Source organism: Bos taurus, chromosome 25 (assembly GCF_002263795.3).
Source record: "Bos taurus isolate L1 Dominette 01449 registration number 42190680 breed Hereford chromosome 25, ARS-UCD2.0, whole genome shotgun sequence".
Taxonomy (NCBI): Eukaryota; Metazoa; Chordata; class Mammalia; order Artiodactyla; family Bovidae; genus Bos; species Bos taurus.
In genome coordinates, this window is record NC_037352.1 from 18,947,877 (window position 1) to 18,974,356 (window position 26,480).

The 26,480-nt window shown below is 41.3% G+C and overlaps 1 protein-coding gene across 2 annotated transcripts in view; it reads right to left on the reverse strand.

The window, feature by feature from the left end:
• DNAH3 (dynein axonemal heavy chain 3) overlaps positions 1-24,073 on the reverse strand; it is a 249,056-nt gene extending 224,983 nt beyond the window's left edge. Inside the window, exons 1-9 of one of the 2 annotated variants that reach the window (XM_059881557.1) lie at positions 23,838-24,073; positions 18,091-18,195; positions 17,355-17,577; positions 12,645-12,717; positions 12,210-12,375; positions 9,689-9,878; positions 8,685-8,880; positions 2,755-2,880; positions 1,186-1,381 (exon numbers count right to left, since the gene is read on the reverse strand). In XM_059881557.1, coding sequence (XP_059737540.1) covers positions 1,186-1,381; positions 2,755-2,880; positions 8,685-8,880; positions 9,689-9,878; positions 12,210-12,375; positions 12,645-12,717; positions 17,355-17,577; positions 18,091-18,168 — 1,248 coding nt within the window. In that variant the 5' untranslated portion in view covers positions 18,169-18,195; positions 23,838-24,073. Of the gene's footprint in view, positions 1-1,185; positions 1,382-2,754; positions 2,881-8,684; positions 8,881-9,688; positions 9,879-12,209; positions 12,376-12,644; positions 12,718-17,354; positions 17,578-18,090; positions 18,196-23,389 lie in introns of both variants that reach the window. The other variant, XM_059881556.1, reaches the window with a different exon arrangement.
• Between the last annotated feature and the right edge of the window lie 2,407 nt (positions 24,074-26,480).

The following is a 26,480-nucleotide window of genomic DNA, read 5'->3' on the forward strand; positions in this document are numbered from 1 at the left end:
GCAAGAGTACTGGAGTGGGTTGCCATTTCCGTCTCCAGGGGATCTTCCCAACCCAGGGATCAAACCTGGGTCTCCTGCATTGCAGGCAGATGCTTTACTGTCTGAGCTACCAGGGAAGCAAGTGCCTAATAAAATTGGCATGAGGCAGTTGTAAAGTATTTGCTCAAATAATTGATTCTAAAGATTCAATTTAGAATCTAGAAATTCTAGATTTGTCTAAGGATTATTGATAAGCATTAGGTGAATGTCTACTATGTATCAAATACCCACACATTTTTTTCTTTAAGATATATTCAATTTTTAATTTTCCCTTTGTTTGAAATTTTAGAATGAAACTTGGTTGAGTTTGAGTCTCTTCTGCTTAGCCAAATAGATGATCACAATGATATGTATAGATTAGTCCACTGTAGAATGCTAACGGTGCAGTCTAAATTTGACAGCACTGGTTCTGTATTTTTTGAATAACAGGTCAACTGTTCATTTTTACTTTATTTGGCAAAATCCTTAGAACTTAACCTTTTCTAACCAGACAATTTTAAATTTTATCACTCTTTTTAAATTAAAATGGCACACAGTATAAAATACAAAAAAAAATCTTCCTTGATTTCCCATGTTATCTAAATTTAAGGGAGTCTATGATGCTTTGAAAACCATCACAGTGTTTTAGTTTTTATCTTAGTGCTTTAGATTTTATCTAGACTTCACTTAAATAGTGTCATGAAAGTAGTTATTAATTAGGTCAATGAAGTCTTTTGTTTTTAGAGATACCCATTCCAAAACCAAAGAATAAAAGCCCATATCTGCAATGAACATGCACAACACTTCCTAAATAGCAAGCCAAAAGACTGATAACAAACCCTTTTTAATCCTTTTTTTTTTTTTAAACAGAGAGGATGAAAAAGTGACCACTCCTCTACAGTAGGAGGTAGACATTCCATTTTATTCACTCTTTCTTTAAAGTAATTTCTCTAGTTCTGTAGATTTTTACTATACAGAAGTAGGTAATTATCTTGGGAAAACTTGCCATGTATTTAAATAAATCATTTTTATAAACTAATAATCACCACATATGTGTTCAAGTCAAGAATTTTACTTTTTGGCCTGGCTTACAGCTGAGGACCTTACATGATTAAATACTGAGTCTTGATTCCACTCCAAAGAGTCTACTGCTGATCCCCTACATACCTTGTGTATCATGAAGAAGGAAACGAGGTCCTTAAGAGAGTTAATGACCAACTCCCTGAGCTGGAGGGACATGAAAGATGCAACGGAAGCAAAATATTCTTCAATGTTACGAGAGGAGTCATAGTCACTCTTGGGAGCAAAATGGATCCACTGCTCCTTCCGGGAGACAAATAGCTGGGCACAGGTGGGGATCCATCTGTAAAGAAAGCAGGGCATCTGACTGAGAATCCCAAGTTCCAAGATGTCCTCTCAGCCACTCCCAACTCTCCACCACAAGGTAGATGGCTCCTTTCCCACGAAGCAGCTCCGCAAGTTGGTACTCTCATATCTCTGGCCACTTCACCTGCCATCACCCCTTTCTGGGGAAGAAAGTAACAAGATTTGGATTGAGAGACTGTTTTCCCATTTAGCAATACCCAAATGGACAATCCTGCTGAAAGATGAAGGTGTCTATAGTTTATTATATTCAGAGATTGGGGTAAAAGGGCATAAGGAACTGAAATGTTCTGTCCAATTTCTCTCCCTGGCAGGTGTCTGTTTTCTGACTGAAACTTTACAGGGGAAAGGAAAGAGGAGAAAAGGAAGAAAACTTGGGAGGAGAAACTCCAGTGTGGTGGTGGCTGCTCAGAAGCTGAGAGCAGAAATAAGAAAACCGAAAGAAGAAATGGATGCCTCATTTTTCCTTTCATCCTATTCCCCCAATTTCTAATTCCCAACAGAAACTACTGGCATTTGCATCTTATCAAGTCCTTTTTCTGATGGCTAGAAAAGTATTTCTCTAAGAATCAGGGAAGTACTGGTAATAGTCATAGTTGCAGAGGTCATAATTACATTTAAGAGCTACTATATGCCAGCTATTACATAAATATTTTCTCTGCTAACAAAAATGGCTTAGTACATATCACCATCATTTCACATAAGGGAATTTCTCTAGCTCTGGACACAGTCCTGTACGCATTTGCAAAGGAAAAAAGAATTAAGTGACTAAAAACTCCCATCCCTGGAAATTTACAGGTGTCTATCTGGGCCACCTGAATACAAGTCATTCAAATGCATTATCCTTCCCTGGTGGCTCAGATGGTAAAGAATCTGCCTGCAATGCAGGAGACCCAGGTTCGATCCCTGGATTGGGAAGATCTCCTGGAGAAGGAAATGGCAACCCACTCCAGTATTCTTGCCTGGAAAATCACATGGACAGAGAAGCCTGGCGGGCTACAGTACACAGGGTCGCAAAAAGTTGGACACGACTGAACGACTACCACTGTGTGTAACCCAGCAAGGCCTAAAGGATTTCAGAGGGAGGGAATGGAAGTGCTCAACAAGCAATAGTAAGGATGAAGCTTCAAAAGGGCAAAGGAAGACTAGGAGTGAGGGTCAAAGAGCAGTGTATGTGAGGAGGCACAGAGGCTCTCCGGGATGGAAACGTGGAAGGATGAGGATAGAGGACGGTGTCAGAGAGAAGTCAGCAAAATCTGTGCACCCCCCAGGCTGGAGACCAGCTTTCACTTCAGAGAACTTTTGATTTTTATGACACTGTGACACAGCGCCATTCTGAGGCCAGATACTGACTTGTTGAGAAGAATTTGGCGTGCTTCCATGCAGTGTTTCTGAATGACATCCTGATATTCATGAGGCTGCAGAGGTAATTTTCCCGCCAGTAATTCTGCTGTTCGAACAAACCTGAGGTCTCTAAATCTGCCAAAAGAGAGGGAAAAACATCCTAAGCCAAGAAGACGCTTAAAAAAAAACTTTGTATGATGGATTCGGAGGAAATATACTTTCATTTTTCAATGAGAGGAGATTTAAACAGTTTAAAACTAATTATATCTGAAAAATCTGAGAGTCAGAGGAGGGAGTAGATAGTCCACAAGAACTCTTGCCAGGAGTGGGGAAACTCAGGAGCTATTACTGAGCCTTCCTATGTATCCTTCTCTGGGTAACCCGTGGGGAGTGGGATTTTGACACTGACTTGGCATTTGGCTGACTGGGAACTAGGATATGACAAGTCAAAGGTCTTTCCAATACAGGGTAAGACAGGTGAAGACACAAGAGGACAAGGCAAGCAAAGCATCACCTTCATGATCAAGTGGGTTCTACGCAGTCCTCAATGTGGCCCCTTGGTGAGCTACTCAAGACAAACTGGAGGACCACTTTGATCTGGATCCCAAAACCCTATAGAGTGCAAGCCTCTGACAGCTCGTAGGCTCACCAAGATACCCACAGCATTCCTGGGAGATTGCCTTACACAGTGCAGGAACTCAGTAAATATTTGTTAAATGAACACTTGGATCTCTTCCTGTCCTCTCTGATGATCTTTTCTCTCCTATTTCTCTCAGGTTAATGGAGGTGCTGCCCTTTACCACACTCCCCAAGGCTTTTTTTTTTTTTTTTTTTTAGCTCACAGGGCCAGCATTTCTCTTCCTGACACACCTATTCATTCATTTATTAATCATTCTTTGAAACCATCAGTGCCTACAACTTCCCCAACCAGATCTCTGCTCACTTTCTTAGCTTGCTCCAGTTCTCACTTCTCATTTTCATCATCCACTGTAATGACCCACTAGGCACTTTCCCTCCTACTCCTAAAATCCTACAGCGTACATTTCTATTCTTTTTTGATGGAGGTGATGAACTTAGTCTTCATCTTGTCTGGCCAGTCACAAAGCACTGCTGGGGAGGACAGAATTCGAGGACCTCACTCTCCATATACATTTGATATCCAACCTTAGCATGGCCCTGGTCACCATCTGATAATTATGTCACTCATCTTTAGTTCGATTGTAATAAACTTCCCACATTGGCCAGAAAAATCTATTCTTTGTTCAGACAAAGACCCTCATTCTGGCCCCTAAACCCTTCCCTTCACTGATCATTAGGTGACCTCTTAACATGTTTAAAGCTAAATATTACAGATCACATAAGAACATTTCTCCATAGCATTTCCTTAACAAATCTTTCTCATTGCTAATTTTTTGGTTCAGCTGACAAAAACCTAAATGATTTTGGTTCACTCTCGTACAGTCAATTGATACAGGCAAAATGGAAGACAGTGTGGAGAGTCCTTAAAAAAACAAGGAATAAAACCAACATACACCCCAGAAATACCACTTCTAGATATGTACTCTGAAGAAACCAAAACTGAAAAAGATCGTGTATTCCAAGAGGATGTACACATGAATTTAACTTGATCATATAAAGAAAATGACAAATTATTAAATGTATAGCTTTTACTATAAGAAGGAAATTTGACTTGCTTTTTTTCTAATCTAGTCCTTCTTCTTTATATTTATTTATTTTTAATTGATTGCTTTACAATATTGGTTTGATTTCTGTCATATGTCAACATGAATTAACCATAGGTGTACCTATGTCCCCTCCCTCTTGAATCTCCCTCCCACCTCCTGTACTTTCCTACCCCTATGGGTTATTACAGAGCCCACTGTAAGCTCTATTCACTGCAGCTCTATTTACAATAGCTAGGACACGGAGGCAACCTAGATGTCCATTGACAGACGAATGGATAAAGAAGCTGTGGTACATAGATACAATGGAATACTACTCAGCCATAAAAAGGAATGCATTTGAGTCCATTCTAATGAGGTGGATGAACCTAGAGCCTATTATACAGAGTGAAGCAAGTCAGAAATAGAAAAACAAATATTGCCTATTAACATATATATATATATGGAATCTAGAAAGATGGTGCTGATGAACCTATTTGCAGAACAGAAAAAGAGTTGGACATGACTGAGAGACTGAACTGAACTGAACTGAATGGAGGTGCAGACATAGAAAAGAGACTTATGGACAAGGGTTGGGGAAGAGGAAGGAGAGGGTGAGATGAATGGAGAGAGTAGCATGGAAGCATATACACTGCTGCTGCTGCTGCGGAGTCACTTCAGTCATGTCCAACTCTGTGTGACCCTATGGACTGCAGCCTGCCAGGTTCCTCTGTCCATCCACGGGGATTCTCCAGGCAGTTGTACTGGAGCAGGTTGCCAAGCCCTCCTCCAGGGGATCTTCCAGACTCAGGGATTGAATCCAGGTTTCCTCCTCTGCAGGTGGATTCTTTACTGTCTGAGTCACCAGAGAAGCCCAAACATATACGCTAACATACGTAAATAGACAGCCAATGGCAATTTGCTGTATGACTCAGGGAACTCAAACTAGGGCTCTGTAATAACCTAGAGGGGTGGAAAATGGAAAGAGGTAGAAGAGAGATTGAAGAGGGAGGGAACATATGTACAGCTATGGTTAATTCATGTTGATGTATGACAGAGATCAAACCAATATTGTAAAGCCATCAATTAAAAATAAATAAATATAAAGAAGAAGGAATAGATTAGGGAAAAAGCAAGTGATAAGAATTCTTCTTATAGTAAAAGCTAATAATAATTTGTCATTTTCTTTATGTGATCAAATTAAATTCATGGGTACATTCTCTTGGCACTGAACCTCTGGCAATTTCATCAGCCTTGTGGCTGACTTTCTTGTTAATTTCTGCTGCTGCTGCTGCTGCTGCTAAGTCGCTTCAGTCGTGTCCGACTCTGGGCGACCCCAGAGATGGCAGCCCACCAGGCTCCTCTGTCCCTGGGATTCTCCAGGCAAGAACACTGGAGTGGGTTGCCATTTCCTTCTCCAATGCATGAAAGTGAAAAGTGAAAGTGAAGTCGCTCAGTCGTGTCCGACTCTTAGCGACCCCATGGACTGCAGCCTACCAGGCTCCTCCATCCATGGGATTTTCCAGGCCAGAGGACTGGAGTGGGGTGCCATTGCCTTCTCTGTGTTAATTTCTAGGTTAATTTATTTTTTGAGGCCATAAACATGCTTCTACTTAAAGCAGAACTTATTAAACAACTACTGTATGCCAAGCACTGTTCTAAGTACTTCACCCAACAATTCCATTTTGCATATGAAGAAATAAGGGTCCAGAGAGATTAACTTCCCAAATCACACAGTTCATCAGGGACAGAGAAAGAATGAGAACCTAGGCTAGTTAGTTTCAGAGCCTACTCTATCTATACATTATTACTTTTCTATAAATTATTATTACATACTTCTGCCTCATTAGAAAACTACTTTTTTCTCATGTCCTGACTAGCACCTTTAATGCCTTAGAAAACTGAATTCAGAGAAAGGAATGTGCTTATTTCTTATGATTGATGGGCTCTATCCGAGGTTGACTCTACCTACAATTACTTTTTAAAATACAGGTAAAACTAAGAAAGTGAAAAACAATTAAGTTATCCAAGTAATAAGGCTCCCCAAAGACGAAACACAATCAAAGCTATAGATCCTCCTCAAACAAAATATTTGAGCTACTGATTAAGTTTAACCAATCACAATTACACAAACATGTCTGCCTCCAATTTTTCTAATAAAAAACCCACATGGTAGTAGCACATCATTTCATTAACCTGACCTTTTGGTGAACTCTGGTGGCCTCATTCTCCCACCAGGATTCACACTCATTCTTGAGGGGCTCATAAAAAAAAATCAATCCCAGTGCAATTGATTAATAGATTTAAAAAATGTGGTATAACAATAAAATGGAATATTATTCAGCCATAAAAAGAAATGAAGTACTGATAATGCTTCAATATGGATGAATCTTGAAAACATGAATCTTTCTAACTTAATGCAGCCAGACGTGAAAGGCCACATATTGTATGATTCCATTTATGTAAAATATTGAGAATAGGTAAATCCATGGAGACAGGAAGCAGATTAATATTCTGCCAGGGGCTGAGTGGAAGGGAGAAGTGGGGTAACTACTAATGACTACAAGAGTTTCTTTAGGGGATAATGAAAACATTCCCAATAAATTCAGGAAAGTTGTACAAATGTGTGAGTATACTCAAAATTGCTGTATTGTACACTTCAAGAGGGTGAATTTTAATTTTAACATCTTAATTTAGAAAAATGAGAGAGAAAAAGTGACTCCTGCCTCCTCTGAACTTCTACAATATCTGGCCAATTTAGTCACTGATAAATATAAGTGAGACTATTGTATGCCAACTCTGCACTGGCCCTGAGTTAAATAAAAGAAGTAGCTTAAAAAACTAAAAATAGATTGTTATATGATCCACCAATCCTACTCCTGGGCATATATTCATACAAAAATTATAATTTGAAAAGATATATGCACCAGGTCTTCCCTGGTGGCTCAAATAGTAAAGAATCTGCCTGTAGTGTGGAAGACCTGGGTTAGATTCCTGGGTCTGGAAGATCCCCTGGAGAAGGGCATGGCAGCCCACTCCAGTATTCTTGCCTGGAGAATCCCCACGGACAGAGGAATCTAGTGGGCTATAGTCCATGGGGTCACACAGAGTCGGACACGACTGAAGAACTAAGAAGCAGCAGCAAGAGCCCCTTTGTTCATAGCAGCACTATTTACAACCGCTGAGACATGGAGACAACCTAAATGTCCATTGAGAGATAAATGGTAAAGAAGATGTCAGGCATATACACAGTGAAATACAACTCAGCCAGAAAAAAGAATGAAATAATGCCTTAACACCATGGATGGACCTAGAGATTATCATACTAAATGATGTAAGTCAGAAAGAGAAAGACAAATACCACCTAATACCACTTGTATGTGGATTCTAAAATACGACACAAGTGAACTTATCTATAAAACAGCAACAGACTCACAGACCTAGACGACAGATTTGTGATTGCCAAGGCGGAGGGAGCATAGGAGAGGAACGGAATGGGAGTCTGGGTTAGTGGAAACTAACCAGTATATACAGAATAGTATATACAAAAGATAAACAACAAACTAGTATATATAGAATAGATAAACAACAAGGTCCTTCTATATAGCACAGGGAACTATATTCAATATCCTGTAATAAACCATAATGGAAAAGAACATGAAAAAGAATGTATGTATATAATCACTTTGCTGTATAGCAAAAATTACCATAACATTGTAAATTAACTATACTTCAACTAAACAAATTTAAAAAAAAGAATTGGGAAAGGAAAAGAAACAAGAAAACTCAAGCCCCCATCCCATATATTTCATAGGCTAGAGAGTCAAACTAGTAAAGATACAATTATAATTCAGTATTATAGACCTCATAATGGAGGTCTAATTAACACCTACTGGATACTTGTATCAGGCATTGTTCTAAGTACTCTAAATTATTTATCCCTCCTAACAGTGCTATGAAGTAGGAAGTCTTATCCCAAATTTCGAGGTAAGGATGTTACTTATGAAGCAGCAGAGTTAGAGGTGGACCCGAGCAAGCTGGCCCCATGTGAGTGCTCTTAACCAGCATGTTCCAGGGCCTACACACAGGCACTGGGTACTGTGGAGGCACAGAGGAGGGCCACCTAGCTCTGCACAGTTATCCTTACCATATGCAACTTGGGTCTAGGATTTTCATCATTTTACTTCAAGGGCAAGGCTACTCCCACATAAGATGATCTCTTACGTGTGGAAGCTTATAATAAGGAAAGGGAAAAAGGGGACAGGAGGCAGTTCTCACTCCGAAAACCACAGCTGCTTCAGGCTGAGCATCATGGGGTTCACTGTGTGCAGGTGCTCCTCATTCCACTTCTTGGCATTCCTGTAGACACTATGCCAGGGCACAGGGGCCCGGATCACTCTCTGAGGAAACGCTCGGGGGGTGCTCTGAATGAAGAGTCTTTTCCTCTCCATGGGGTCCATGAGGATGTAATCAACTATAACCAAGAGGGCAAACACTTGTCATTAATCAGGGGCCTTGAGCACTTTGTGCTCTCAGTTTTAACACTTAGAAGGTCAACAAGCTTCTGTCCATTTACACCTGGAAATGTTCCCTCATTTACAAGGAGTCAGACGTGACTGAGAGACTTTCACTTTCACTTTTCACGTTACTCACCATCATCAAACATTGCCCAATGACCCACTGTGTGCACAAGACATGCAGCTAAACATGAAAGGGAGTGAGGACTGATGATATATCAGTGAATGTCTAATAAGGGAGCCGAGACCCATGAGAAAGACAAGGCCAGTGAAAAGGCCATAGAGAAACACTGGCACAGGAGAAGTTCCAAAATGGTATGAGTTGAAAGTACAAGCGAGAAGTGCTATGAATGCAGAAGATGGAGTGATCACTGAGGGTTGCAGAGATCAAAATACTTGAGGGAAGAGGTCTTGAGCTACATTTTAAATGTCTATGGGCCCCTGCTACTTATGCTCTTGCCCAGGGGGAGTAGCACCTACATCACCTGGGAGTCAGTTGGAGGTGAAGAATCATGGGCCCCTCCCAAACTCTACTGAATCAGAATCTGCACTTTAATAAGATCCTTAGGTTGCACAGATGCACACTGAAGTGTGATAAGTACTAGTATGGACATGAGTGATGGTGGCAGTGTGGGGGAGCAACTGAATGAAAAGTTACACAATGTTTTTGGCATTTTTCTGAGAAAACAGGGAGAAGAACGGACAGTGAAAGGAAAGAAGGTGCCCTCCACATAGGAACCCTGCCCCATTTATGCACAGCCTTACCAATGCTTTTCATGAGGCTGCTGTAATAGTCAGTTTCCTTCTCCTCCACAAGGGCAGCCATCAGGGGTTCCAGGAAGGGACTTGTCAGCAGTGTGTTTGAAATCAGCTTTGAAATCCGAACCATCACTTTGTCCTCCTCAGGAGCAATCATGTCTTTTCGGATTCCACTGGTCAAATAGTAGTAGTATCTCTTCCATAAACAAACCACCAGCAACAAAATGATCATAATCAATTGGCTACCTGTGCCCACTTGCCCACACCCATCAGCTGCCAAAGTACCCTGTTCACACAGCACTGATCTCCATCCTTCACTCACTTCTTGGTCCATGACATCACACTCACTGTAATAAACTGTTAGGTGAGTATTCCCCATGGCTCTGGAGGAGTCAGCCAAAGCCAGGGAGATCTCAGTGCTGTATAAGGAAGGATTTCTCAAATGCCATGCAAACAGGAGCAGTGGAAAGACGACTAAGCCCCGGGGATGGAGATGACATATCTGGTGAGCTTTAAGAAAAGGAATGACAAGCTCCTCAAATGGACTCAATTTACCCTCCTTCATAACAATGACACTATACAAAGAAAGTACTTGATCCTATGGCTTTCGGGAAAACCCCCAAGTCTGAGTGAGACTTATAATTATTCTAATTCAACCATGGGACTTTTGAGTTTAAAAAAGCAACACAAACACACGAATTGAACAAACAGGCCCAATGTGACCTGGTGACATTAGGAAGTTTGGTTTATTTAGGGCTTGCCTCTAAGCTGCTAGATGGCTGAATGGCTCTAGAAATGAATAATTTCAGATAAAAGAGAAGCACAAAGTATAGGAAAGGGTTTGAAATGGGCTTTGACCTTTTGTGCCAATTGTCTGTGGTCAGAAAAGGCTGAACTTGCATCTCTCCAACCTTAATAAAGGACAAACTTCCAAAGTTCTCTCATTATAAGAACTGCCTGGGGCGAGGAGAGAGGCTCCTCTTAAAATGCAGATTCACAGGCCCTCCCTCCTAGGGCATTTAGGATATGTTAACAAGAACCCCAGGCAATTTCTTATTTTCAGGCAAGTTTGAGAAATGTTGTTGTTGTTCTGTGCTCTTAAGAGCACAGAATGTTAGTATCAGCCAGACTGGTCTGAATTCTAGTTTTGCCTCTTACTGACTGTATAACTTGGAGCAAGTTGATTAAACAGTCCCCACCCCAATTTCTACAACTGGACAACAGGAATAATCATAGTCCCCAGGTCCTGAATGGGGTCAAGCATCTAGAGTATGGTTTTTACCATACTAGAGTTTAGTATGGAATTTTGCTAATAGCACATTCTCAGTCTCTATTAGTTTTTATTGTTAATCATTTTACACTATAAATGCAAAAGCTCTTTGCTCTAAAGCTTTGCAGTTCTTTCAAGTTAGGGGTTAGAGGCTCAAAAGTCTAACTGGGACCAAGCTGGTAATGTTAATAACTGAAAGTTGGCTGGACATAATAAAATAATAAGGAATTGTGGAGACTGACAAACCAGAGAAGGTATTTCTCATCTAAAGGAGGTAGCTATTGTTCAGTTTCAAATATATTAATTTTTTCAAGAGAGGTTAGAAATCTAAGCTTATGTGAGATTTCTTTCATTTCCCAAACACATCTGTAGGCCATATTTAACTTATGGTCGGGCTGCTGGATAAAATACAGGACGCACTGGAATATACTAAAAATTATTCATCGTTTATCTGAAATTCAAACTGGGGGCCATGTTTTTTGTTTTGTTTTTCAAAATCTGGCAACCCCAGCCTATGTTCTATGCAGCCATTTTGCAACCTATGTTCTAAGAGGACCTGAAGGCATCGGTTTCTAAGACTTACTAAAGCAGAAGACTTGCGCATGCACGCCTTCATTCAGTAGTCTGCATGGGGTCTGGACTTCAGTATCTTTATTTATTTATTTTAAAAAATAATTTAATTGGAGGCTAATTACTTTCCAATATTGTGGTGGTTTTTGCCATGCATTGACATGAACCAGCCACAGGTATACCTGTGTCCCCTCATCCTGAAACCCTCCCCTAAGCCCTCCTCACCCCATCCCTCTGGGTTGTCCTAGAGCACCAGCTTCAGGAGTGCCCTGCTTCATGCATTGAATTTGCACTGGTCATCTATTTTACATATGGTAATATACATGCTTCAGTGCTATTCTCTCATATCGTCCCACCTTTGCCTTCTCCCACATAGTCCAAAAGTCTCTTCTATACATCTGTTTTTTTTTTTTGCTGTTTTTGCCTATAGGGTCATGATTATCATCTATCTAAATTCCATATATATGTGTTAATATACTGTATTGGTGTTTCCCTTTCTAACTTACTTCACCTTGAATAGCCATAGCAATGTTGAGAAAGAAGAAGGGAAATCAACCTGCCTATCTTTGGACTTCAGTATTTTTAAAACATTCCTCAGGTGACTACTGCTTTTCTCCAGTTTAGAATCACTGAGATGTCAAGAGTAATACCTAGCAAATTGAGAGAAAGGAGGAAATAAGAATGTACCTCCAAGTCTGATTCAGATGGTTTGGTTTCTTTACTTTCTATTTCCCTCTCCTGCTGTAACATCACATCAATCTGTTCTTCTGGACTCATTGGTCTGCTTCCTGGGAAAGTCAAAGATGTCACAACCTCCTTCTTCATAGGTAAGGAGGTTGAAGCTGACTTCATCCTGAAAAGTAGACACAGCTTAGTGCCTGGTTCCATGAACACTTCATACTTCATAAGTTTGTAAGCACTGGTTTTGCTTAGTTAGCTAATTTATTTTTATTTAGAGCCTTAATAAATTGGATTAAGAGTATTGGTGGGAAAAAACATAAGTATCTAGGTATACAGGAATGCTTTAAAGTCAAGAAGCAGAGTGTGGCTTTCATGAGACCATAACCTTCTTCAGTTCATTCTAGTGTCCTGCAATCCCTTGTGCCCATAGAAACACCTTACCCAGTGAGATCCTCTTTGTCTTTGGGGGAGGACTTCATTTTCTTCTTGTTAGGCTCTGATGAGCTTTTATTTGCTAGAACAGTGGAGAAGAAAGGTATCAGTGATGCGCAGTGACCTTGGGCCACGTTCTGCCCACGGGGATGCAAGTCTTAGGGCAGTCCAGGAGAACACTAAGAGGGGTGGACTTGGTGTGGTGGGATGAAGCAGGTGATGCAGACCTTGGACCACTAATTACCTGTGTGACCCTGAAAAAGCGACCATCACTCCAAGCCTCAGCTTCCTCAACTGTGAAATGGGCATGAGCATACCTTCTGTTCTCTCATACACTGGACAAATATCAATAAATCCTCAATTCACCCCCTAATCCTATGTGCTCTATTTTCTAAACATTAGGTGTATTATTGCTAAATATTTTTCTTTAAATAGATTCAGACTTTTAAACTTAAGCTATTTATTTTAAAGGAAATATTATATGAGTATACAAATAGAAAAACCAGTATCATTTTCAATAAATATATTTATTGCAAAAAGAAAAAATGATGTAATTTGCAACAAATAAAGGCATTGCAATAAATGTCATTTGTGATAAATAAATTTAATAAATACAATATAAAACTCTACTACCAGGACTTCCCTGGTGGCCTAGTGGTTGAGAATCTGACTTCCAATGTAAGGAATTCGGGTTCGATCCTTGCTTGGGGAACTAAGATCCCACATGCTGTGGGACAACTAAGCCCATGTGCTGTAACTACTGATCCTGCACACTCTAGGGCCTACATGCCACAACTAGAGAGAAGCCCACACCCAGCAACAAAGAGCCTGTGCACAACGATAAAAGATCCCTGATGCCACAGCTAAGACCTGACACAGCCAAAAATGAATAAATAAATATTTAGAAAATAAAATGTATATACATATAAAATGTATATGTGTGTATATATATATATATATATATAAAGCATACATATATATATATATATATATATCACTCCACTACTAAACCTTAACTGGATACTTGCTTAAGAGTCTAGTCTAAGAAATTAACATGTCATTTTAGACATGTTGAATACATACTAATAAGAAATTGATATTTTGAAAGAATCAGAGGATTGAAGACTCTTAATCAAGATATAGTCTGAGTTCATACTTTGATTTCCTCAATCTACTCCAAATATCAATCCTAAAGGAAATCAACCCTGAATATAAACTGGAAGGACTGATGCTGAAGCTAAGCTCCAATACTCTGGCCACCTGATGTGAAGAACTCACTGGAAAATACCCTGATGCTGGGAAAGATTGAAGGCAAAAGGAGAAGGGGCAGCAGAGGATGCAATAGTTGAAAGGCATCATTGACTCGACAGACATGATTTTGAGTAAACTCTAGGAGACAGTGAAGGGAAGCCTGGTATGCTACAGTTCAGGGTCGCAAAGAGAAGAACATGACTTAGCAACTGAACAGCAACAACTGCAAATATAACAATAACAGAAAAAATTCTTTAAAATTAAAAAGACAATGCATTGTTCAAAAAGAAGCTCTTTGGTGTGAACTTAAACACAGTGTGAAGTAAAAATCTTAAACTTGGCTTCTGGCACCAAAAGCAGGCAGAAATAATTAGGTGATTGATACCTGGGGGAATAATGAAATCCAAAACACACCATGATTGTGGGGACTGAAGCTAGGTTCACAGTATAAAACCACGGCTGCCCTACCCATGATGACAGGCTGAAAAACCAGCAACACTGTGATGCAGATAAAGCACCTGCATTCTCAGTTCACACAGTGGCCACAGATAGCAAAGAAAGGCTGGTAGAAACTAGGCCAAGCCTAACATAACCTCACGGACCAGATCTACAACATCCCTAAAACAGCACCTTAGGATGGAAGTTCTAAGCCATCAGTAATAAGATCTGGTACTAATTTGGGGTCCTAAGATGTCAGATGAAGGCATAAGAAAAAAAGGCAAGATTTTAAAAGGTATGTCAAAAGGGTATACTGTTTGAGTACATTTATATGTGTGAACAACCAAAACTAACTTACGGTGACAGAAATCAGAAAGGGGGCAGGATGGTACTAGCGAACGGAAGGAACTGATGGGAAAGGAGCACAAGAGAACTTCCTCTAGTAATGGAAATGCCCTACATCTTATTTGGGTGGTGCCTATATACAAATATGGTATAAACAATTGACAAAACTCACTGAACTGAACACTAAGATCTGTGCATTTTATTGTGTGTGAATTAAACAACAAATGGGAAATTCATGTAGCAAGAAGGGGAAAAGCTCTCAACATAAGCCTGCAAACTAAAATCCCATAACACATGAGAAAAACCAATTTAAGAAAGATAGCAAATAAACTCAACAACTGAGGCAAATATTTACAAAATGGAAATAATATAGCAACACTAATATTCCTCCAAAAAAAATGTTTAAGATCCTCCAAGTGATACTGAAAATGTTATGTCCATGAGAATAGAATAAGAAACTGGTCAGGATGGTGGCACTCATAAGTAAAACCAATTAAGGAATCTGAAAATGAAAGACAGTGTTATTAAAATAAAAAAAAACATTTGTTATACTGGATAAACTCAAGACTGAACAGAGTTGAAGAGCAAATTAGTGAGTTGGAAGATACAGTTGACGAATTCACCCAGACACAGCACAGAAAGAATAAAGAAAAACATGAAAATGAGTTTGAGACAGCAGGCAGATTGCATTATCTCCAACATATCTCTAACAAAAACTACCAATGGATATCCTTAAGCAGACATATGTGTACCCAGTGGGACTAGACAAATTAATACACAAAAAGTACTATGGTACTTTTGGCCACCAAGATGGCCACCAAGGATCCCCACTTTCTGGAATCATGCCCTTGTATAGTCCTCTTGAGTGTGGGCAGGACTTAGCAACTCGATTCTAACACAGAGAAAATGGCAAAAACCATAGGATGTCACATTCAAAATTAGGCTCCCCAAAGATGGTGGTTTCTATCTTACTGGTTCTCTATCTACTTCCTCCAAGGGAAACTAGGAGTCATGTTGTGAGTTGAATGGGCCTGTGGATAGGCCCATTCACTAAGAAACCGATGTCTATGGCCAACAGGAAGTAGGGGAGGTGAGTAAGCTTGGAAGAGGATCCTTCCTTGGTTGCCTTTAGATGACTGTGCCCTTGGATACCTTGATTGCACACTTGTGAGAGACTCTGAGCCAGTTAAGCCATGCCCAGATTCTTGACAGAAACTGTAAGATAACAAATGGAACTTATTTTAAACTATTGAGTTTGGTAATAATTTGTTAGGCAGCAATCAACAAGCTGGATTTAGAAAAGTCAGAGGAACCAGAGATCAAATTGCCAACATCCATTTAATCATCGAAAAAGCAAGAGAGTTCCAAAAAAACATCTACTTCTGCTTTACCGACTATGCCAAAGCCTTTGACTGTATGCATCACAACAAACTGTGGAAAATTCTTAAAGAGATGGGAATACCAGACCACCTGACCTGCCTCCTGAGAAACCTGTATGTAGGTCAAGAAGCAACAGTTAGAACTGGACATGGAAAAACACACTGGTTCCAAATCGGGAAAGGAGTACATCAAGGTTGTATATTGTCACCCTGCTTATTTAACTTATATGCAGAGTACATCATGCAAAATGTTGGACTGGATGAAGCACAAGCTGGAATCAAGATTGCCAGGAAAGATATCAATAACCTCAGTTATGCAGATGACACCACTCTTATGGCAGAAAGTGAAGAAGAACTAAAGAGCCTCTTGATGAAAGTAAAAGAGGAGAATAAAAAAGTTGGCTTAAAACCCAACATTCAGAAGACTAACATCATGGCATCCAGTCTCAACACTTCATGGTAAATAGATGGGGAAACAATGGAAACAGTGACAGATTTTATTTTGTTGGGCTCCAAAATCACTGCAGATGGTGACTGCAGCCATGAAATTAAAAGACACTTGGCTCCTTGGAAGAAAAGCTATGAGCAACCTGGACAGCATTATTAAAAAGCAGAGACATTAATTTGCCAACAAAGGTCTGTCTAGTCAAAGCTATGGCTTTCCCAGTAGTCATTTATGGATGTGAGAGTTGGACTATAAAGAAAGCTGAGCGCTGAAGAGTTGATGCTTTTGAACTGTGGTTCTGGAGAAGACTCTTGAGAGTCCCTTGGACTGCAAGGAGATCAAACCAGTCAATCCTAAAGGAGATCAGTCCTGAATATTCATTGGAAGGACTGATGCTGAAGAGGAAACTCCAATACTTTGGCCACCTGATGCAAAGAACTGACTCAATTGAAAAGCCCCTGATACTGGGAAAGATTGAAGGCAGGAGAAGAAGGGGACAACAGAGGATGAGACGGTTGGAGGTTAGATGGCATCATCGACTCAATGCACATGAGTTTGAGCAAGCTCCAGGAGTTGGTGATGGACAGGGAGGCCTGGTATTCTGCTGTCCATGGGGTTGCAAAGAGTCAGACATGACTGAGCAACTGAACTGAACTGAACTGAGCAGTCAACAAGCAGCTTGGTGTATGTTAAACATAATGCTAGCCTTTACAATCATTCCCATTTCATAGATGAGGAAACTGAGGTGTCATGAGGTTACCCAAAGTTATCTATAGTAAAGGTGGAGCCAGGACTAGAACCCAGGATTAGAAATCTCCCAAAGCCCCATTCTAAGTGGGTATGACACCCTGCAGGAAATACCTGATGGCAGCCCCTGAACGATCTTTTCCCTGGGGACACTGATGGTGACGGGCTGGTAGACTTTCATCAGGTCCTTCAGCTTCAGGTCCCGAGCTGTCAAGGAGTAGTTGTTGGCAATGGAATCACTGGGTCCACTGTGGTGGTGCTGCTCTTTGAAGGGTGCAGCCAGGGTCCATGATGTGCGTTGCATCAAGGGGGGATAAAAACTGTGCGACATGACTGTCTACAAGGGGAGAAATGCAGAATGAGTCATGTGAGGGACATCATGCAGGGAGCCTGGGCTCCTCTAAGCCAGACTCCACTCACATTGAGACTCATGCCATCCCACATGCCTAACATTCTGCACACTGAGTGCAAATACTTTCGAACGGACACCAATTTTACCTCTCTGACCACCGTGAGCATGCTTTCTGATGGCAAGGATAACAGCTTATTTTCAACGTGCAGTAAATTTGTGATCAGGTTATTTACATTTATTGTCTTTATTGTTATGTACATGGCTATTAGGTAGAAATAATTGTTCTCATTTTATAGTTGAATATGCAGAAGTTCAGAGAATTTAAATAATGCCGCAGGTAACTGAGAAGGCCAGATTTGTGCCACTACATAGCTCTTTTTCCCATTGTGCTATAGCCTCTTCCAGTGGCAGAAATGACTGAGGCCTCTAATCCTACCTGTCAAGTCTGTTTGACCCCCAACTGTTACCAGCAGAAGAGTAGCAGCCAGGTGAACGTACCTTATAGAGTTCAGATGGTTCTTCATTAGCAGAAGCAGGCAGAGGGGGCAACTCTGGCCGCATCTGCGAGTGGCTCATGTGATATATGGAGTCACTTTTGGGGATCTGTGGGAAACAAATACAAAGCCACTCTTCAGGAAATAAGGAAAAATTTCCAAGCCTCTGAGGTACATAATGAGTAAAAAGTTCCTCAGAAAAGGATTTAGGCACAAAGTTCTCCCATAAAGCACCCTTCTTACCACTATCCATTGGTTTCAATTCTTAAGAGTTAATGTCTCTTCTCTAGCATCTCCTCATGGCTACCCTTCTATGAGCAAATTAATGTATTTTTCCCCTGGGAAGAACCCAAATCTGAGGGCAATCCCAACTTCCCTACCCTGGGTTGTAATTAAAGGGGTTGACTTAAAAAAAAAAAATTGACTCTTGCATTTCATATTGGTAAAATTCCAAACAGAAATTTGCTTATGCAGTGATATAAATAACTCTGTGCTTCCTGTGAAAAAGAAAGAATATATTTAGAGTGTGGGTGATTGAGTCCACCATTCAATTCAGGGAGTGTGTTCTTGGGAGTGAGCCTCAGACAGAGGTGAACCTGTGGCTCCCATGGCCACGTGCAGTTCCGAGTGCCACGGGTGGAGTTCCTCACGCTGGCTCCCGGCATCAGTGCTTCTTCACCTCAGAGCTGATTTCAGGGTTGAGAGGTGCCCTGTGTTTCTTTCCTACACCCAAGCCCTAGAAGTAAGACAACAACTTCATCTGGGGCTGTGATGGAGGGAAACCTCTGGGCTGGATTTACTGAGAGATGCTGCTATACAGTACTTTAAAGGTAGTTTAAAGAGATCTGCCTGGAGAAGGCAATGGCACCCCACTCCAGTACTCTTGCCTAGAAAATCCCATGGATGGAGGAGCCTAGAAGGCTGCAGTCCATGGGGTCGCTGAGGGTCAGACACGACTGAGTGACTTCACTTTCACTTTTCACTTTCATGCACTGGAGAAGGAAATGGCAGCCCACTCCAGTGTTCTTGCCTGGAGAATCCCAGGGATGGGGAAGCCTGGTGGGCTGCCGTCTATGGGGTCACACAGAGTCGGACATGACTGAAGTGACTTAGCAGTAGCAAAAAAAAAGAGATCTGCCAGTGCAATTTTGGCTCTGTGGTTTTTCACCTTAGGCAATGAATGTGGACTGAACTCTTGTGTAAGATGAGACATTATTAGATAGATTTGATTTATTTGGGTCAGCAAATTAAGTCATGCAGGGTAACTGGCAGAAGGTAGACATGTAGGGGGTAAATGAGTCAGATGTTAGTCATCCCCATGCCCCATCCAATTCCTCACTGATGACTCAACCTCATAAAATAATAACATTAACAATAATAACATCTGCCATTATTCCAAATATTCTAAGGTTCATAGGGGATAGGTAGGACATTTTGTTATTGTTGCTGTTGTTCAGTCACTAAGTCACATCTGACTCTGCAACCCCATGGACCATAGCACGCCAAGTCTCCCTGTCCCTCAACATCCCCTGGAGTTCACCCAAGTTCATGTGAATCAGTGATGTTATCCAACCATCTCATCCTCTGCCATTCTCTTCTCCTTTTACCTCAATCTTTCCCAGCATCAAGGACTTTTCCAGTGAGTCTGCTCTTCGCATCAGGTGGCCAAAGTATTGGTGCTTCAGCTGCAGCATCAGTCCTTCCAATGACTATTCAGGGTTGATTTCCTTTAGGATTGACTGGCTTGATGTCCTTGCTGTCCAAGGGACTCTCAAGAGTCTTCTCCAGCACCACAATTCGAAAGCATCAATTCTTCTGTGCTCAGCCTTCTTTACGGTCCAATTCTCACATCAGTCCGTGACTACTAGAAAGACCAGAGCTTTGACTATATGGACCTATGTCAGCAAAGTGATGTCTTTGCTTTTTAATATGCTGTCTAGGTTTGTCAAAGCTTTCCTTCCAAGAAGCAAGCATCTTCTAATTTCATGGCTGCAGAGATCATCGACAGTGATTCTGGAGCCCAAGAAGGAAAAAAATCTGTCACCGCTTTCACTTTTTCCTCTTCTGTTTGCCATGGAGTGATGGGACCATAAGGTAAGGTAAGACATACTAGCCATGAAGAGGTGCTTTTAAATACACACTATTCTGCATCCCAACACATGGGAAATAGCAATTGTTTTGAGAATGTGTTGATTTTAAAATTAAATAAAAACTTGCAAACTCTTAAAAAAATGCATACTGAGCCTGGGAATTTAAGAAAATATAATAGGTTCACTGATCTAATGGCCTAATTCAGTGGTTTCAAAAATTGTGGTACATCAGACCCACTAACAGAATCAGGCCGCTCAGGCTCACAAGATGACCTTATTGTTCTGCTTAGAGAACTTGCTTTGTTGATTTAAATCACTGTGTCTGTCTCTCTGCTCTTGACCTCAGTTTCAAGGATATAAGAATCAACCAACCACATCCAAGAGCCTGCTCTTTCACTACTGAAGTTAGTATCAAGATCTGCACTTAAGAGGTGAACAAAATGAAAAAATTCAGCATCAACCTGAGAGGAATCTGGTCATCCAAGGTAGATTTCGGCAATAGTGTTTTCTGGGAAATGAAATCATTCATGATTTCCTTCAGGAGTTCAGATGTACAACATATACTGATTGATAAGTTAGGGCTGCCTGCATTTTATGGTCTGTGGTAATATTTCCCTTGGCCTAGCTTTTAAATCTGTTTCAAATAAAAGTCTTCACAAAAAAAACAATAAACAAAAACAGATTTTGGACATCTTAAGTTACAAGAGAGGGAACAAGTAGTTGAACCAAAAAACCCTGACCTTTTGCAGTTGAGGAGAATATTAACATTATTCAGGAGGTGTTTTGGCATTTATGTTTCTGTTTATGGTTAGGATAAACCTGATTTCAGCCCTCAGACATTTTGGAAAGTTACTAGCAAAGCAGGCAGAATATAGCTCTAGTGGACATAACTGGCTCTACTCCAATTTCAGTCCATGTTGTACAGTGTCCAGCACCTGTGTCCAGGCCAGAGCATGTGATACAGGTCTGGCCAATCAGAATACTCTCTCCTCCAGACATATGATTGGTTCAGGGATAGACAGGTCACCCAAGGTGGGCTGATCATAGTTGTTCCTGACACTTTTGCTAGAGCCACTGGGAAAGAGGTAGTCTAAACAGCCATCTTTGCTTTATGTGAAAAAAATAAAAGCCTTCCTTAGGCTAAAACCATCATAAAGCAGAGCAACAGAATGAGAAAGACTCTCAGTGACATCATCTGGACCCCAGGAACCAACTTGGACTTCTCAGTTACTTAAGCCCATAGATTCCTTTTTGGATTTGAGTCAGACATATTTATGTCTCTCTGTATTGAGAGTTGGTCAGCCAAGAGATACACACAGAGGCAGCTGAGTCATCATAGAAGGAGAAAAGCCATTCTTGGGATAATAAAGCAAGTGCTAGTACCAAGTCGCTTTCAGTCATGCCCAACTCTTTTCGACCCCATGAACTGTAGCCCACCAGGCTCCACTGTCCATGGGATTCTCCAGACAAGAATACTGGAGCAGAAGCAAAACAGCATTTTGCAAGAAAGCAAACTAACACTGAGCATTTTGCAGAACATAATGGAGAGAAGCAGAACCTCTGAAAAACAAATTAAACTTTGAGCTGGTTCACAGGCACAGATTAAGACTGATACATATAGAAGTGTAAAAACCATGATAGCAGAAAACAGCTCAGTTCATGGAACAGGCTGATGTATATGGGGCACACACAAGATCAGCAGATCTGGAAGTCAATTCATAGAATTTTCTTAAACATACTTGGTTAAGAACTCTCTGTGGCCCCTTCAAGGTGGAAGAGCTGGAGATCTGCAAGACCTACCTGGCTACCCAGAACAGTTTGTTAAAAATATTAATGCTTAAGTGTTCTCTCTGGTAAATAGCAGAGTGTTTTCACTTCAGGGGTAGGCTCAGTAATTGTCAACAAATTCACTTTTTTCCCCCCTCAACAAATCAACTTTAATTTTACAAAATTTTGATTTAAAATGCTCCTCTGGACACCTCAATATATGGCAACTTAATGGAGCTTAGCTTTTCCACCAGGATTCTGGCACTTAGATTGGGTAGAACTGTTCCTTTCAGGTGCCTTGTTTCTAACTGTACATGATGTTTGCAAGTCTTTCATGGAAACAGTTCCCAAATGCTGACTTGAGGACCTGGGACAGCAGAATCACTAGAATCTTAGTTGAAAATACAGATTGCAGGGCTCTACTTCGGACCTTCTGAATCAGAATCTTTGGGAGTGAGGGCAAATCTCCATATTTTCAAGAGACTCCCCAGTATATTCTTATGTACATCCAGTGTTGGGAGCTGTTGGATGGAATATATGGTCTAACGGCCTTGGAAAGGAAGGGAAAGAAAGGTGTCTCTTCCTGAAATTTTCTCAACAAAACCTGAAGATGTCCAAAAGCCTAATGCATCACAAAGCATAATTCAAGGACATAACAACAAAAAATTAAAATACATGCTTGGTCAGGGGCTTCCCAGGCAGCTCAGTGGGTAAAGAATCTGCCTGCAATGCAGGAGATGCAGGAGACATGAGTCCATCCCTGGGTTGGGAATATCCCCAGAGGAGGGCAAGGCAACCCATTCCAGTATATTCACTTAGAGAATCCCACGGACAGAGGAGCCTGGTGGGGATAGTCCATAGGGCTGAAAAGAGTCAGACATGACTGAAGGGATGGAGCATGCAGGCATGCACATGCTTGGTCAAGGAGATCTAACACGGCTATTGGTTTGTGATTGAAATGCCTCCTTTCTACCAACTTTCAAATTCCCTACGTGCTGAAAATACTACAGGCATAAAGAAAGCTGAGTGCTGAAGAATTGATGCTTTTGAACTGTGGTGTGGCAGAAGACTCTTGAGAGTCCCCTGGATTGCAAGGAGATCCAACCAGTCCATCCTCAAGGAAATCAGTCCTGAATATTCATTGGAAGGACTGATGTTGAGGCTGAAACTCCAATACTTTGGCCACTTGATGCAAAAAACTGACTCATTTGAAAAGACCCTGATGCTAGGAAAGATTGAAGGTGGGAGAAGAAGGGGACAACAGAGGATGAAGTGGTTAGATGGCATCACCGACGTGATAGACACGAGTATGAGTCAGCTCCAGGAGTTGGTGATGGACAGGGAAGCCTGCGGTGCTGCAGTCCATGGAGTTGCAGAGTCGGATACAACTGAGCGACTGAACTGAACTGAACGAAAAAAGAAACACGTTTTAAAATTCACGCCTACCTTCTGAGATGAGCAATCCGTGTCATTCATGTTGTCCATTGTAATTGGACCTATTTAAGAAAGGAACAACGAGCTCTCTCAGTTTCTTCCTCTTCTATCAGTGGCTCTGAGATTCACACTTCCTCATAGCATAATGGGGATGTCACAGATGATGGAACTTTACAGATGTTCTGAAAGCTCTGTTCACAGGGCTGCCTCTCTGAGGTCATAGACTTCAGCCCACTGAGCAGTTTCTTGGTAGAAGAGGAGAGAAAGGAAAGCTGGAGAATGAAACAGCAGCCGTGGGTTTCTGATGGCTCTGTACTGTGGCTTCCTGCAAAGGCCACACTTCCCTTCCGCGGAGTGGCCCTTCTCTTGGAACTTTTTCAGGAACACACTGAGTTCACAGTAGAGGAAAATCTGAAGCAGAGTTACACACTAAACAGAGAAGAGGGAGGAAGCAACTCACCAGACTATCTCTCTGGGGCCTGAATTCTTCTTTTCTCCTCCTGTCAGGTTATTTTAACACTGGAGGAGCTTGTATCCAGGTCCTGGAGCCAGTCACAAGGCTTCAGCGTCTGTTGCTAGGGAAGGAGGGGCCTCTGCTGTGCCCAGCTACAAGACTGGGCTTGACTCAGCTCTGTGTCCAGGTCTCTCCCTTTGCTGGAGGCCATCTGGGCAGCAGGAAGTTTTGGTGACAGAAAGGAAGATGGGAGGTGTTAAGCAATGATCCAGGTGGTGAGAGGCAATTAAGAGGCTGTGCCTTTGGAGGAGTCTAAAAGCACACAGAAAACTGAAAGTTGCTCAGTTGTGCCTGGCTCTTTGCAACCCCACGGACTACACAGTCCCTGGAATTCTCCAGGCCAGAATACTGGAGTGGGTAGCTGTTCCCTTCTCCAGGGGATCTTCCCAACCCAGGGATCAAACCCAGGTCTCCCACATTGCAGGGGCATTCTTTACCAGCTGAGCCACATGCGAAGCCCAATGCACACAGAGTGGAGGTTAAATTCTTGGGTCCTAGAGTCATACAGGTCTGGGTTCAGATTCTGCCCTTCCCATTAATTAGCTATGTGGCTTGAATAAACTGCTTGATTTTCCAAATGTCCTTTATAATGTAAAATGCCAAAAATGTGACAACCTACCTCATAGGTGGGTTTGAGAGTTTAATTAGCATTAGCCTGTAAAGCAATTTGCACATAGTAGAAGGATGGCCAACTTGTCCCAGTTTCCTGGGAACTCCCTTAGTCCTGGGAAGACTGGGACAGTTTGGTCACTCAACACAGTAGGCAGTCTGTAAATGTGGCTAAACATCATTCTCATGATAAACACAGAAACACATATATGCTCACACATGAAAGATATGATTAACTGCTACGCCATTTAATCCCTGGATTGGGAAGATCCCCTGGAGGAGGGCATGGAAACCCACTTCAGTATTCTTGCCTGGAGAATCCCCACGGACAGAGGAGCCTGGTGGGCTACAGTCCCTGGTTGAAAAGAGTCAGATACAACTGAACAACTAAGCACAGCCCACAGACATTCAAACCACGTTAAGTGGTCACTTTCAAAATTCTTTTAAAATCAAATTTGATTTACTGAGCTCTTTTGGGAGACATGCTTCTATATATGTTTTTTCATTCAATTCCCCCCCAAACTCCATGATGTTACCATTTTATGATTGATGAAACAAACACTGAGAAAGATATATAACTTATCCAAGTTGCCAGGACTCACAAGTAGTGCTGACACAATTTGAACCCTGTCCTTATGACTCCAGAGTTCAGTGTTCTTTCCAGAAAGCGCCTGCCCAGAACACAAACATTTCTGGATCTTACGATGAGCATTATATAGTACCAAGTACTTCTACTTCTTCTTCTTACTTCTTCCTCAAAGTTTGGCTTTCCATACTTAGAAAATAACCTTTACGCTCCTTATTCCTTACACTTGCGTTCTCTACCATAAAGTATACATAAAAGTTTCAAATAGTGTTTAGAATAAATGAGCCAGTGACAGGGTTTGAGACTTTAGACAGAAATGGGGTTACTACTAGGTCTCCTATAATAGGATATGAAACCCCATGTCTCACAAAAAAAAACCCAGCAGCTGTAATCTAACAAAATAAAGTACTTTAGAAAGGACCTGGTAGGGCACCCATGAACCCCATGACCTTCTGGGTGCGTAGAGAACATGCCTCCTTCTGAAATTTTGTGTGCTTTAAAGCTTTAAGTCTATGTGTATACAAAAACATCAAAGTAATAATCATAGCTTTCATTTCTTGATATATATCAGCTGGGGGCACTGTGGTAAGCACTTAATGAGTATCATGTTTCCAAATCTTCTCAACAATTTGAGAAAAGTGAAAGCGGAAGTGAAGTCGCTCAGTCGTGTCCAACTCCTTGCGACCCCATGAACTATAGCCCTCCAGGCCCCTCCATCCATGGGATTCTCCAGGCAAGAATACTGGAGTGGCTTGCCATTTCCTTCTCCAGGGGATCTTCCATACCCAGGGATCAAACCTAGGTCTCCCGCATTGCAGGCAGATGCTTTAACCTCTGAGCCACCAGGGCAGACCCCAACAATTTGAGAAGATAAATACAATTATCCCAAGTTTTATAACTGAGGAAACTGAGAAACAGGGAGGTTAAGTAATTTGCCCATAGCCACTCAGCTAGGTCAATGGCAAAGTTGGAACTTGATTATGGTATCTGCTCCATGGTTTTAACCAAAAGCCTACATGTAGTCTTCAGAAAGATAGAAAATAAATAAAATATCTGCCAAAGACAATGAAAATTCCATCACCTCTCCTCTAACCCAGACCACCTCACTAGCACCAGAATTGTTTGCCGACTTAATCTGCTGTTCAGTAATTTCCAAGTGAGGATGCAGGCCTCAAATCCCTTAACTTCAAGCATATAGGGTTGCCAGATAAAATACAGGATGCCTACACATACTCATATGAAAAAGTTATCTGTTGCTCACTTGAAATTCAAACTGAACTGGGTGTCCTGTATTTTTATTCGCTAAATCGGCAATATGGGAGAAGAGGTCAGCTCAGTTCTAGGTTATCTTCATCTTTGTTAACAGTTTAGAGTCTCAATCTATTGCCGGAATT